The 13,080-nt window shown below is 27.9% G+C and overlaps 4 protein-coding genes across 5 annotated transcripts; 1 reads left to right on the top strand and 3 right to left on the bottom strand.

Annotated features, from left to right (window-relative positions):
- Positions 1-1,527: 1,527 nt before the first annotated feature.
- Positions 1,528-3,403, bottom strand: LOC128957551 (cdc42 homolog). Of its 2 annotated transcripts, none has more exons than XM_054303339.1 (5): positions 3,241-3,403; positions 2,785-3,012; positions 2,518-2,700; positions 2,234-2,431; positions 1,528-2,153 (listed from the first exon to the last, which is right to left on the bottom strand). In XM_054303339.1, exons 2-5 carry the CDS (start codon positions 2,887-2,889, stop codon positions 2,064-2,066), a joined length of 576 nt encoding a protein of 191 aa, XP_054159314.1. In that variant the 5' UTR covers positions 2,890-3,012; positions 3,241-3,403; the 3' UTR covers positions 1,528-2,063. The 2 variants fall into 2 exon arrangements, with proteins under 2 accessions (XP_054159314.1, XP_054159315.1); XM_054303340.1 differs by lacking the exon at positions 3,241-3,403 and adding an exon at positions 3,069-3,123.
- Positions 3,404-3,554: 151 nt separating this feature from the next.
- On the bottom strand, positions 3,555-6,233 carry LOC128958081 (nucleolar complex protein 2 homolog). Its single transcript, XM_054303897.1, has 7 exons — positions 5,151-6,233; positions 4,896-5,087; positions 4,693-4,832; positions 4,510-4,621; positions 4,229-4,447; positions 4,015-4,158; positions 3,555-3,959 (listed from the first exon to the last, which is right to left on the bottom strand). The coding sequence occupies exons 1-7, from the start codon at positions 6,087-6,089 to the stop codon at positions 3,555-3,557; spliced, it is 2,151 nt and encodes a 716-aa protein (XP_054159872.1). The 5' UTR covers positions 6,090-6,233.
- Positions 6,234-6,472: 239 nt separating this feature from the next.
- On the top strand, positions 6,473-7,591 carry LOC128957553 (50S ribosomal protein L20-like). Its single transcript, XM_054303342.1, has 4 exons — positions 6,473-6,730; positions 6,803-6,991; positions 7,057-7,122; positions 7,191-7,591. Exons 1-4 carry the CDS (start codon positions 6,623-6,625, stop codon positions 7,293-7,295), a joined length of 468 nt encoding a protein of 155 aa, XP_054159317.1. The 5' UTR covers positions 6,473-6,622; the 3' UTR covers positions 7,296-7,591.
- Positions 7,592-8,168: 577 nt separating this feature from the next.
- LOC128957545 (endothelin-converting enzyme 1-like) lies at positions 8,169-12,248 on the bottom strand. The gene is made up of 7 exons (XM_054303329.1): positions 12,127-12,248; positions 11,756-11,868; positions 10,321-11,413; positions 10,004-10,066; positions 8,756-9,937; positions 8,534-8,695; positions 8,169-8,467 (listed from the first exon to the last, which is right to left on the bottom strand). The coding sequence occupies exons 3-7, from the start codon at positions 11,113-11,115 to the stop codon at positions 8,288-8,290; spliced, it is 2,382 nt and encodes a 793-aa protein (XP_054159304.1). The 5' UTR covers positions 11,116-11,413; positions 11,756-11,868; positions 12,127-12,248; the 3' UTR covers positions 8,169-8,287.
- Positions 12,249-13,080: the final 832 nt, after the last annotated feature.

Here is a 13,080-nt window from a genome sequence, read left to right as displayed (position 1 = left end):
GCAAAAATGACAAAAATAGCATTTGGCTACTAATTTAAGTGTTTTCAATGTAATATTTTATCTATTGATTTGAGTTTTTCTTAAACATAGATTTACGGAATTATTCTTCTAAAGGGAATAATAAACGTAAGTTTGTCTGTTGTTATGTTATATACTGTAATTGACTTATTTTATTAAAATATTCCACATTATAAAACATGACATATATTGTTGAATATTGTTTATAGATATCATTTAAATCAAAGCAATTTAATTACTTTTTTCAAATTTCCAAACAATACAAGACATGACATATAATTTCAAGTAATAATTAGACAAATGAATGAAAAACTCGATCCAATATCTGGTATACAATTTTGTTGACTATTTTTGAGAAACTTTCTTACTTTTGAATACTTTACAAAAACAACTATCAAATTATACGCCTGAAAGCTGGTCTCTGATTGGTTGGTTGACTAACTTTTTAAATACATTCAACAGTACAGTAGCTTTCGCTTCATTTTTTTCGACTGATATTTATATTATTGTAAGTAATGTAATGTAATTAATAAATGATTGAAAATGTTTTGTCTAATCATCACTTAATTTGGGAAATAGTATTGAATTGTGAATATAAATAACATTCTCTAACTATAAATATTACAAAATGTTGTATAAATCAATGTTTTATAGTTTATATCAAATATACAGTACTAACAAAACTACTATTTAATACTTGGAAAATGTAAATATCTATTAAAATAATTGACTAATTTTGATGGACTTTGATTTTAAATAAAGGTTAACTAAACGATTAATGATTCAATTAAAATATTTAACAAACAAAAAATTATAAATTTTATATAAATTATAATTAATATAAAAATAAGCAAAAAATTTTCTATAATTACGTCAACGATGTTCATCACATTCAATATCAATCACCTCTAATATCTCACATATTTAGCATTTGCTGGAAATTTCAATTTATTTTTTTTTAATTTTTTATATACTAATAATAAGATTCTATAATTTATTTTATAATGTTTAAAATATTTAAAAATAAGCTCAATATTTATATTATTGATTTGTATTTAATAGCACAAACAAAGGCTCATTTAATATACCGGTATATAAACATAAATATAACAAATAATAAATGTTATTTAAACAAAGTTAACTAAATGCTACTAAATCTAATAAAATAATAGTTTCCATGTATTTTTATTTTCATATATTTATACAATTATATATTATATAATAAAATATATACTGCATTACAATAATGTTGTCAATTGGCGTATCTGTGAATGTTTGAAACCATTTTTATTAAATAATCGATAAAAATTAATTTTGTTTTATATAACAAAATATGAAACAATAGACATTTATATTGTTAAATATAACTTATATTTAATTATAATTATTATAAATATAAAACCATATTGTATTTTTTTAAAAATCTATAAAATTAAATGCAAGTTATAAAAAACATTTATTTAAAATTAATACAAAAAATTAATTGCAATATTTAACTGAACTTAAAAACTGTTTTTAATATATATCTCCTTAACTTTATCAGTAAAACCATAATCCATATCAGCGTTTGACGCAAAACGTCAATCAATTGGCACCACAACAACAATAATACAAATCATATCTTGTATAAAACGAGCCCACATTTTAGACCATTAATAATGGGTTAAATATTACTATATATTATACAGTGTATTGAATATAATGAGATTAATTATATTGACAATAATAAAATTTCATTGTATGGTATTTTTAGTTTTATATTAATCACAATACCAAAGAATAAGAATTTTAATTACTTTTCTATTACCGGTAAATATTTTTTTTTGATGATATATCGAAAAATCTCATTCAGATGTCGTTTTAGACCTTTGATTATAAATTATGAGCAATTAATTTTGAATTACATTTAAGTTCATTGATATATAAATACAACATAATCCTAGTTTTTAGTGTTAATTATTTCAATAGTATTTTTTCTTAAAAAACTATTATTGATATATAGTATGAAAAAAGATTAAATATATATAATTTCAATTAAAACCCGTCTAAAGTATTGAACATTTTCGCGGTCTTTTAGGTTCCGGTGGTTCCAGTGCTGCGAGAATTGCTTCATCGAAAACATTCTTCAATCCTCTCTATTGTTATAAAAATAAATAAATAAAAACAAATTGTTAACAATTATCAGTAAATATATAACAAAATTAAAGTCATATACTTGTGTTAGTGCCGAACACTCGACATATTTAACAGCTTTTAATTCTTTGGCCAATTTCTCTCCGGCTTCAGATGTAATCGGTTTTTGTTTGTTTTTTGATAACTTTTCGACTGTTGCCGCGTCGTCGCGAAGATCTATTTGAGTGCCAACTAATAAAAACGGTGTCTTTTGACAGTGATGTGTGATTTCTGGCACCCACTGTTATAAGCGCACAGGTATGCAGATAAAAATAACACATTAATAATACTGTTATTATGTATAGTAATTATTAAATTAAAAATAACCTTTTCTTTGACATTTTCAAAACTGGATGGCGAGACAACTGAAAAACAAACCAAAAATACATCGGTTTGCGGATAACTTAATGGCCTCAAGCGGTCGTAATCTTCTTGACCGGCCGTATCAAACAGTCCTAACGTATACGGCTCACCACCGATCATAACAGTGACCGCATAATTATCAAACACCTATTAATAGTAATTAAATTTATGGTAAATATAATTTTAAATCCAATGTTTTTGGCCACTTATGGCGCCAATGATTGTACATACGGTGGGCACGTATTCAGACGGAAATTTGTTGGTTGTGTATGATATCAATAGACATGTTTTACCGACGGCACCGTCACCGACAACAACACATTTGATTGTTTGCATATCTTAGATAACGATTTGGTAGTAAATGATTGTTAAAATATCATCAATTGATATGATTTGCGGCTAATTATGCGCTGATTACCAGTCACTACACAAACCTATCTTCTTTCGGCTTTCAATCACCTGTCGATTGGATGACAAAATCAATACAAAACAATTAATTTTGATGACAATTATACCACCAATTGGTCGCCATTTTCGTAGTTTATCACAACAAATGACAATCAAATTGATTGACATTTCAGTTGATATCAATACCATAGCAATGGTATTATCTCATAATCAACACAATCATCAGCGGACCAATTGATTCGGTTATAGTAACAAATAATTATTGATTATCACATTTACCTGCAATTAGTCGACAAATGGTTTGATTTGTTGATAATTAATGACAACAAACAAAACAATCACAGAATGTATAGTATATTATAGTCTATAGTATAGGGCGTCGACTGTGCGCTAACTCAACATTCTATGCATAGACTCATCAATACATTAGAGATGCCGTCAAACCAGCGCTCATAAGGAAGTTATGTCTCGAAAGGCATTCAATACATTAATAACGTTAAAGCAATTCATTTCGTTTTTCAATTAATTAATTAAACTTTTTTTTAGTTTATTTAATAATTAATTTATTGAAACATTAAAAACACAGATAACTATCACTCGGAATCATCCGATGATATGTCAAGTGTTTGGTTGAAATCAAACGAAACGTTTTGATTTTGTCTCTTCTTCTCCTTATTTTTAACTCTTCTCTTATTTTTCTTCGATTGTTTCGTTCGTTTCGTTTCACTTTTATCCTCAAAAACATCTTCTTGTTCTTCATGTTTGTCAAGAGTTTTGTTTTCATTAAACTTTCTTTTGTTGCTTTTATTTGATTTATGAGAAGCTGTTGTCCCACTGAAAGCAATGTCGTTGGGCTGTGGCTCAGATGCGGAGGCGTTTGAATCGTTATTAATCGACTCCGAGTGTAATAATTGTTTGGCGACTTTGATTTGATTGCGCTGTTTAAAGAAAGAGGTGATAGGAGTGCCCTTTGCCTTCAAATCAGTTTCCCATGAGTTCTAAATTAACAAAATATAATATATTACCGGTGAAGACAAATAAAATATGACATACTATGGCAGGACTGTTGGTTATGGAAAAGTCAACGTTTCGTCTCTTATCGCAAATAAGTTTAGAGTTTTCATCAATTTTATCCAATAGTTGTTTTAAAAGTTGATTGTGTTGTATAACATGTGAACGCTTTAAAAATTTTCTTACCTTTTATTTGAATATCAATAAATAAATGAATAAAATATTTAACAAAAACTAATTACTGGTAATACTTTACCTTAACTACGGAGATATAAACCAATTCGGGAAACGCTATTACATGCGATTGAGTCGACAAATAATAAAGAAGTAAATCATATATTTTACGAATGACTGCATCTCTGAACTTAAAATCATTGGTATTAAGTGTCGACACTTTAATCAATAGATCCAAATTTAGCTCTTTTTCATCATTTGATGGCTTATTTTTCTTTAATTTATCGAAATGATCCAAAATCTATATTATCTTAAACATTAGTATTTGTAAATTTAAATACTATATTAACAAAAATTAATTACTTGAGTAATAAATGGAAATATAGGTATAAATGTATTTGTTTCGTCTGATAACTTAATTAACGCGTTTATCAAATGAAATCTCATTGGAAAAAATTTTGGTGACGATTGAAGTCTATTGACAAATATTTAATCAATTATTTTTTATACTAAATAATATTTATTGCCATTAATTTAAAAACCTACCGAATTGTTCCGATAATAACGTTAACTAATGGTGTAATAAGTGGTTTAAGTTCATCAACAGAATTATGTGAACATAATAGTTGAGTCCATAATAATATTGAATGTAAATATTGCCAATTATATACACTTTTATAGGATTCCTTAAATTAAATTAAATTTAACAAATTATACCAAAACAGTTGTCAGCAAATGTTTAAACAAACCTTTTTCTTTATAGTCATTGCAGTCCTTAAATTAATAGCGAGTTGTCTAATGAAAACAAAGGCGTGTTGATAGGCCACCACCGGATCCAATGAATACAATTCAACTAATGAGTGCTTCATAAAGACAATTGTTGTCTGATTTGCCGAATCTTTCATATATTTTGAATTTTTAATGTAAGATAAATATAATTTCTGTAATCATAAAAATTTTTATGTCAAACATAATAATATTAATGATTTTGTAATCAATAAGACCTTTAAAATAAAGCTAATCATTGGTTGTTCTTGAGTTCTGACAAGTCTTAAAATACAAATAAAAGAAAGGATGCGATTCTTTTCATCACTTTCTGACCAAAGAGTCATCGTTTGCTTCAAAACACGTTTAATAAGATGTGGAAATGCTTTGAGAAATGGTATTAAATATAATATATGCCTTAAAAGTGTTGTTTTAAGTGACATTTCAGTGACAACGCCAACCATTTTAATGACATCAGTTAAGTAAATCTTCATCACTGAAATCATTTTCTTCCAGTTTCGAGACTTTGTTGGATCGATAGACTTGACATCATTAGACCACTGACTGGAATCAATTGGTGGCAATTTTAGACATTTCTGAATCGCTGGCAATAAGTCTATAAGACATATATTTATAACTGAATTGAAAACATCGGCACTCATGAGTTTGCCATCACATTCACCGCTTGTCTGTTCAACGGCTTTGCGAAACCATTTGACCACTGATTTGATTGTCTCGATGTCTGCTTTTTCAGACAACTTATCACTCCATTTATCAATTGTCTTAACCGATAACTTTTCACTCAAATCTTGCGTTTTAGTGTCAAAGTCTTCGTTTTCATCATTGTCTTCGTCTTCTTCTACTTCTTCATCGTTGACATCAAAATCAAGCAATTGTTGATCATTTTCTTGTAAAAACTCATAAAATTCAGAATCCTTTTCCTTAAGTTTATCTAATGTCTTCTTGTAGTCGTCAATGTCATCATAATCACTGTCATTATCATCACTTGAATCCATAGGTTTCATATCATCTCTTTGTGAATCATTCATCACATCTTCCGAGTCATCAATTGTCTCCTTTTGTGTCACTTTTGGTTTCTTTACATCTTTTCCTTTCTTTTTCTTAACAAATGTTTTCTTTGTTTTAAATAATTTTGATTTTGTCTTAATTTTAGCCATCGTTGACAAACTAAATCAGTTGTTGAAAAAAATGATCACTACTTTTACCAAACAATTGGTCTAAAGTGTGGACAAAATAATCACAAATTATATGAAGATTTTATGTTTAAGTCAAACACGTGTTTTAAGTCATGTGTTTTGAAAACTATTATATGAAAAATATTAATAATAATAATAAATGATTTCAAAACAAATGATGTTTTTTTAAATAATTTTTTAAAGTTTTAACAAATCATTAATTTATTAAATAATTGTGTAAATTATAATTACATATATTTTTAATTAATATCTATAAAAATCAAAATATATTTATAAAAATAGTTTATTTAATATTAACAAAATTGTATAAAACTTAATATAAATATAAACTGAATGTTAAAGAGTTAGACATACTTTTTGTGACACTTTTGAACCAAACATTTATTTCATGTGTTTTAATGAGACAATCGATGACCACATTTGCTGATCATTAGTGGACACACTTTGGAGGACTCGTTTGAATTGTGACATCAGTTGTCTTTCACATCTACACAATGGTCTTCTTAACCAACACTTTGATGAAGTATATGCCTCATTGGTGGCGAAGATCTGAGAGAAGAAGCGTTTTTTTCAAGAGAGTGTCACTCTTTCGGCTGACAGGGGTTTGCAAAACATTTGATGACAACAATGATGTCTTGTAGTGATAATTAATAATATTAATCTGTTTGTTGCAGTGCTTCGGTGGTGTCAGTCGTAACTGTTTCCGAGTGGCCATCAATAAGTGGACCAAAACAATGCAATATAAACCGAAATACCGGCGAATGCGGACTCAAATGCTTCAAGACTTGTATTCGCAGCGAATTTTGGGTGCCGTTGAAGAACATGGACTCAGATATGAACTCTTCCACTCTTCACTTACCAAAGTATTTGTCTAATAATAATAATAAATAGATTTATTGTATTTATATTTAATTAATTCGTTGATTAGTGTGGTATTGAACTCAATCGTAAATCTTTAGCCAATTTAGCCATTTATGAACCGAAGACTTTTGCCGTAATTAAAATCTATTGAGATTTATATTTATAATTATTTTGTAATTATTATTTTTAAACCAAATACAGAGTTTAGTAGATTTGGCTAAAACCAAGTTTGCCGAAAATGGTGGCGGAGAAGAAGCTATATATGCCAAACCTGTCAATGGAGTCATCACTCGAGGAATGCTATGATTTGATTCATCAATAAAGAAAAAATATGATAACATTTTTTTAGTTTAATTGTTTACCGGTAGATATAAATGGTTTTTTATTTAAATAATGACATGAAAATGATTACAAAAAAAAAATCAAATGAAATGTTTGCTTATATTATAATTTCAATAATATATTATATTAGTGTTAAGTAAGACAATAAGTTTTTAAATTATAAGTAATTAAATTAATAAAATTTGGCTGAAAATGATGCTAAGTTAGAGCACTAATGGTGTTTTAGTGATTATATGCTAACAATAATATATAAAAATATATTTTTTTGTGAATTGTAAATACTTTATATACTGTATATGAAAATATATAAATAAATTCTCTCAATATCGCTGCCATCGACAACACAATATATTTAAAACAAATACAGATTTAAAAACAAAATAGTTTTGAGTCAATCATTTGAGTCGACTTTTACATTCATAATTTTCCCGAAAATATTATAAAATCACAGATTTTTTTTTAAAATACCGTATTTTCTGACATAACTATACATTGATTTATTGTTATAATTTACATGAATAATATCAATATAATAATATAATCTCTTTAATTTGTTGACGTATTGTATATTTAGCGAGAAATAAATTAGAAAATATTAGTAGTTTTCAAAATAAAAATGTTTTTATATATTAATTATTTTGAATGTCATTACTGATGACTCATTAGTCGTGTTATGTTTTGAACAATATTTGAAACTAATTTGATTAATAATTTTGTTGTTTCAATTCAAACAAATTACTAAAATAGATAAGTGTTTATAAATGTCAGAAAATTATAATAAAAAGAAATAAAAATTTTATAACATTTCTATAGCTTTTGCTATTTTATCAACTCATGTAACACTAAGTCATGTAATACGGTATATGATATATCAATCAATACATACAAAAGCGCATATATTTCATATAAAACAAACCCAACAATCGATACGACTATTGATTAACTTATTTGAAAGTTTAGTGCCATAACTGACAGCTCGATTGAGCCCTCATTGTTGCCGTTTCCGGACACCCGAATGCTTCGGCAAACTTATATGAATGCCGTAAAACAGTCGCTACTCTTAGTTCACTCGGAAGTGTTGTCATTACTTCTGATTTTATGATTGACTTTTGTGGACGAATTGATTGACACATTGACTGTAAAAAATAATTACCAGTAATTTAATTTTCATATTGAATATTATTGAGGATATTATGAAATACCTGTGCAAATGATACATAAAATAGTTGTTGACTATTAAGATATACACCGGACAGTTGTCCCTCTTCACCCTTTTCTGATACATAATTGTTATAAGCGTCGAATGCTATGTTTAGAGCACCGATATCTATGTAGGTCTGGGATAACGTTAAGTTGGGGTATATCTGAAATTAATAATATTTAGTTAGAAATATAACTGACATTTGTGTTAATCAAATGTATACCCATTGAGTCTTATCCGACAAGTTTTGTAAATCTTTTAATAAGCACTCGAGTCTATTATCTAAGTTTTGTCGACCCTCTGGTGTAATCCAAGTTTGATCAGTTGATAGTCTGAAGTCAGGAATACCATATTCAAGTCCGACTAAATCAAAAGCACGTAACATATGTGTGGCCACATGAAAGCCAAGTGATGCAAATTGAATGGGAACGGGAAGGTTGGTGTCAAATAAGGGTGTCTGTAGAAAACCGGCCGCAATTGTCAACCGATTGCCTGCATATTCATATGCAATGTTTACGTCTTGAGGCAATATTTTCCAACTGTAATCAGTGACAGCACTTCGAGACTTAAGAAGAATATCATGTTTTCGATTCAAAAAATTAATTCCATTGAGAAGATTCTGATAGAAACTGTTTTGAACAATGAATTCGTTATAATATTTATCGATTTGATTCTTGAGGATAAAGTTTGGTTGACTCATAAGTATTTCCATTTGTCTCACTTTTCTTTTGATCACTTCTCGTGCCTCATCAGTGTTGGCCCAAACAAATGTGTTGACATTTTCCAATATTGAGCTCTTAATATAGTTTATTACATTACTTCGGGCACCATTAGATTGGTTTAGTCTATCGGTCAACTTATTCTTAACAAACATTGATCCCAATGCGTGGCCCAGAAATTTTGATGTCACTCTCAGACAGAACTCCCACCGTTCTTCAGCCATCCGAATTTTAGTTGTTTCAACACCATTGACTGTCTGATGAAATTCATTGTAAATCAGACGGAATGCACGGGACAGGTATGGAGAGTAAGTTGATGTAAATCTCCACATAAGATAGTCATTGACAGCACCGTTATCTGTTGTCGATATAATATGTGATATATTTCGCAAATAAGATTCAAAAGCTACCAAAACTCTGGTGCCTTCGTTTAGCTGTGAATTAGGGAAATAACTTTGCAATAAACTCAACCATTTAATAGACGGTGCAATTGACATAAGTTCTCGAATTGAATAACGCTTTTTAAGATAATTGTTTGGTTCTTCATATTCTTGAAGATCGGGTGTAATCTCTGCGATTCGCTTCTCATATGAGAACATATTCTCCGCGAACTGATTCGCTTGAATGGACTGAGCGTTAAATAGTTTCGCCAATTCTCTCATAAAGTTCTTATAAGACTCCGTTAGCTATAAAAGTAATGACAAAACATGTATCAGCTTATCATTTGTCTCTTTAATGAACTTTTTACATACCTTTTCATATTTAGCATCAAAATAATGATTTTTTGAGGGCAAACCTAATCCGGACGGTTCAATCTGTATAAATAATTGAAAATTTAAATTAGATATAATAAATGGCATTTCATATTGAATTTTAATCAGATCGTGATTTTCAATTAATTTTTCAACCCATTAAATGCTAAATACTATACAGTATATTAACAATAGTAATAAATGATACATTAAATAATCAATTGTTTATACAGTTAAATGCTAATTAAACTATAATTTATACTGTTATTAAAATTAAAGATTTTACAGTAATATATATTTGTTTAAAGTTGTATTACCTTAATAATGAATGGTTGGTTTGGGTCGAGATCGTCGGGACCGACGGAAACTTGAAAGTAAGGATAGACACCATATTTAGTATGAAGTCTCTCAATAACTTTAGTTCTGTCCCAACTCTGAAAAGACCACGAGTTTAATAAACTCCAGCCACCGATCTCTTTGATCTCATATTTAAGAGTTGTTATAGAGTTATATTCAATATCTTCAACATTAAGACACGACTGATAAAAGCGTTTGACTTTGGCCTGTGGGTCGTCCTCATGGATGCCCTGATCTATAAGATCTATGTAATGTCTGAGCTCATGTTGTATCTTATCCTTAATTTGGTTATTGACAGTCCAACTACCCTTATTATCTGGTATCGCATTTTTAGTGATCCAACCACTGCACGCATAACTCCAGAAGTCGTGACACGGATCGTAACTGGAGTTTAGCGCCGATACAACAGAAGTGGCAGCTCTGAGACAATCACTGGTCTCACATCTGTATTCTCGGGGCACTTCACGTCTGACACTTAACTTTATTGTCAATATAATTGTCAACAACACTAACACAAGTATAACAACTGCAAGGATCAGAATTATGAGATGATTTTTGTTGGACTTGAAGTGTGTCCGATATCTTCGGTATCTGTCTTCTTGAACTTCAAGCCATGATTTCTTAGTATCATTTGGTTGACCATTATTTTTATCCATTGTGTGAACATTACTCTCTTCAGTGGCTAACCTATCGTTCTCTTTGGGTTCGCTCTCCTCTCCATTTATATCACTATTGTATTGCTTCTTAGTACTCATCGTAGGACCTGTACTACCACTTGTGGTGTCACTGTTGTCGTTGAGTAGCCCTACCCTGTTCTCCCTGAGCTGTCTCAACCTATGGCCACGTTTCCAACGACTTTAATTATTAGCAAATCCTTCCACTTCTACTACAGTACTTCTTTCAAAAGCCTTCAAACAACTTGTTGTAGTCTACAGTATATAGGAATAGCTTTTATTAGCTTTGATGAGCTCTCTCTCTCTCTCTCTCTCTCTCTCTCTTCTTTCTTTTTTTTCTCTCCCTCTCCGTCTACAAGAAGCCAAATATTTGAATCTCCTGTTTGAACGCAAAAAGTTATTTTTTGTTTAAAACTTCAAATAAATAAACATTTTTTCAAAACCCATGTTATTTTAAAAGAATCAAATAATAAACAAAATGTTAAACGTGTGATAAAAATCAGAAGTTAATGATTAGTTTATTTTGTTATTAAATATAAACTAAACAAATGATTTTACATTATTTTAATGATTTTTAATTTCTGAATGAGTTGTGAATATAATGTTGATTAATACAATACATTATAAAACTAGTATTAATTAATTGAATTAATTGTTAGCTAAGGAGCGAAATATTATTAAAATCAAACATCAATTTAAATAGTATATCAGTTACTCTTACCTCAAATTGGTCTCAAATGAAAACTTTTTTTTTATTTGAGCGATATTTGCCTAAAATATTGAATATTGTGTTTTTGATCTGAATTACAGCGATTATAATTGCATGAAATACACCTGCAATTCATTATCATTCATTATATTAACAATAAAACAATTTTTTAATAGCTATAACTTATGCGACACAATATTTCAAACATACTGTGAATTATACATTTATATTAAATACTGTATTTAGTTAATACAACAAATGTAAATTATAAATATATATATATATATATAAATTATATATAATATACAGTACAATGATTTTATCAATTTGATAGTCAATGGTATTTTAAATAACATTATTTGTTATACAGTATTATATAATACCTCAAAGTTTCCAATTATTGGTAGAATTATCCAAAGCTCACATCAATTAATAAATGTGTTATTAATTGTTTGGTAATAATTATACTCTTATTTCTAATTATTAATTATTTTGTTTATTAAACAAAAAATAAAATAAATTTATTAAAAGTTTAAAAATATTTGTTGTAATGAAGTTGTCATACAAAACAAAAAATGGATTTAGACTTTCATTTTAATGAAACCATTGGAAACAATCAGTGCTCTCATTAAAAATTTTGAAAGTCGAGTGTTTTATCAAATTTATATAAATATGTTTTTATCATTAGATACCAAATGTACTAATAATTATAATATAAGGTAAAGAAGTAATTGATTTATTGTTTTCAACCAAATTCTATGTGCTCTGGATTGTTGTTATACTGTATTTGATAATTATAAATAAATTATTTTATATTAAGTAAATTAATTAAGTTAACTATTTTTGTGCAACTTTTGATAATTTTATTCAAAAATATATTTCTATTAAATTTACTATAATATTATATGTATAACTTTTATTTAGTCTATAATTTACTACAGTCTCCCTTTTCATGTTTGTAATACTGTATTATTTAACACAATTCTTGTATTCAAACATATAATGTGCAAATATGTTATTGTTTTTCTTAGAAATCAATTTGCAATAATAAATGTTTTTATTTTGTGGCGATTTATTCCACAGTCACTCTCTTTAATATTTTTTAATCGAAAATATTATTTGATAATCCATATAATTTACAATTATAAACCCATTATAATATAACTACTATACAAACATTTAAAAAATACTTTTTATGTATTTAAAAATAATTTAAAGTTTAACCGATTTTAAAAATTTATTATGGTAAATGTTAATATTTCTTATTAAATCTAAAATAGATATTACGGTTATGTGATATTTTAATATTAACGTAAAGGTAATTACATTATGTGTAT

Source organism: Oppia nitens, unplaced genomic scaffold (assembly GCF_028296485.1).
Source record: "Oppia nitens isolate AA-2021 unplaced genomic scaffold, nextdenovo-longstitch-racon4-pilon3 scaffold3_pilon_pilon_pilon, whole genome shotgun sequence".
Taxonomy (NCBI): Eukaryota; Metazoa; Arthropoda; class Arachnida; order Sarcoptiformes; family Oppiidae; genus Oppia; species Oppia nitens.
This window is presented reverse-complemented; position numbering and strand designations above follow the sequence as displayed.

Bases quoted from the DNA above. Each gene is read 5' to 3' on its own strand.
- LOC128957545 (XM_054303329.1), bottom strand. From the start codon at position 11,115: ATGAGTACTAAGAAGCAATACAATAGTGATATAAATGGAGAGGAGAGC. The intron at 10,067-10,320 runs GTAATACAACTT...TTATTTATACAG, and splicing joins ACCAACCATTCATTATTAAG to ATTGAACCGTCCGGATTAGG. The intron at 8,468-8,533 runs GTATTTCATAAT...TATTTTTTACAG, and splicing joins TTTATGTATCATTTGCACAG to TCAATGTGTCAATCAATTCG.
- LOC128958081 (XM_054303897.1), bottom strand. From the start codon at position 6,089: ATGGCTAAAATTAAGACAAAATCAAAATTATTTAAAACAAAGAAAACA. The intron at 4,448-4,509 runs GTAATTAATTTT...AAGATAATATAG, and splicing joins TATTTCCATTTATTACTCAA to ATTTTGGATCATTTCGATAA. The intron at 3,960-4,014 runs GTATGTCATATT...TTGTTAATTTAG, and splicing joins TAACCAACAGTCCTGCCATA to AACTCATGGGAAACTGATTT.
- LOC128957553 (XM_054303342.1), top strand. From the start codon at position 6,623: ATGGTCTTCTTAACCAACACTTTGATGAAGTATATGCCTCATTGGTGG. The intron at 6,992-7,056 runs GTATTTGTCTAA...TTCGTTGATTAG, and splicing joins TCCACTCTTCACTTACCAAA to TGTGGTATTGAACTCAATCG. The intron at 7,123-7,190 runs GTAATTAAAATC...AACCAAATACAG, and splicing joins ATGAACCGAAGACTTTTGCC to AGTTTAGTAGATTTGGCTAA.
- LOC128957551 (XM_054303339.1), bottom strand. From the start codon at position 2,889: ATGCAAACAATCAAATGTGTTGTTGTCGGTGACGGTGCCGTCGGTAAA. The intron at 2,432-2,517 runs GTTATTTTTAAT...CGCTTATAACAG, and splicing joins TTGAAAATGTCAAAGAAAAG to TGGGTGCCAGAAATCACACA. The intron at 2,154-2,233 runs GTATATGACTTT...TTATAACAATAG, and splicing joins AGTGTTCGGCACTAACACAA to AGAGGATTGAAGAATGTTTT.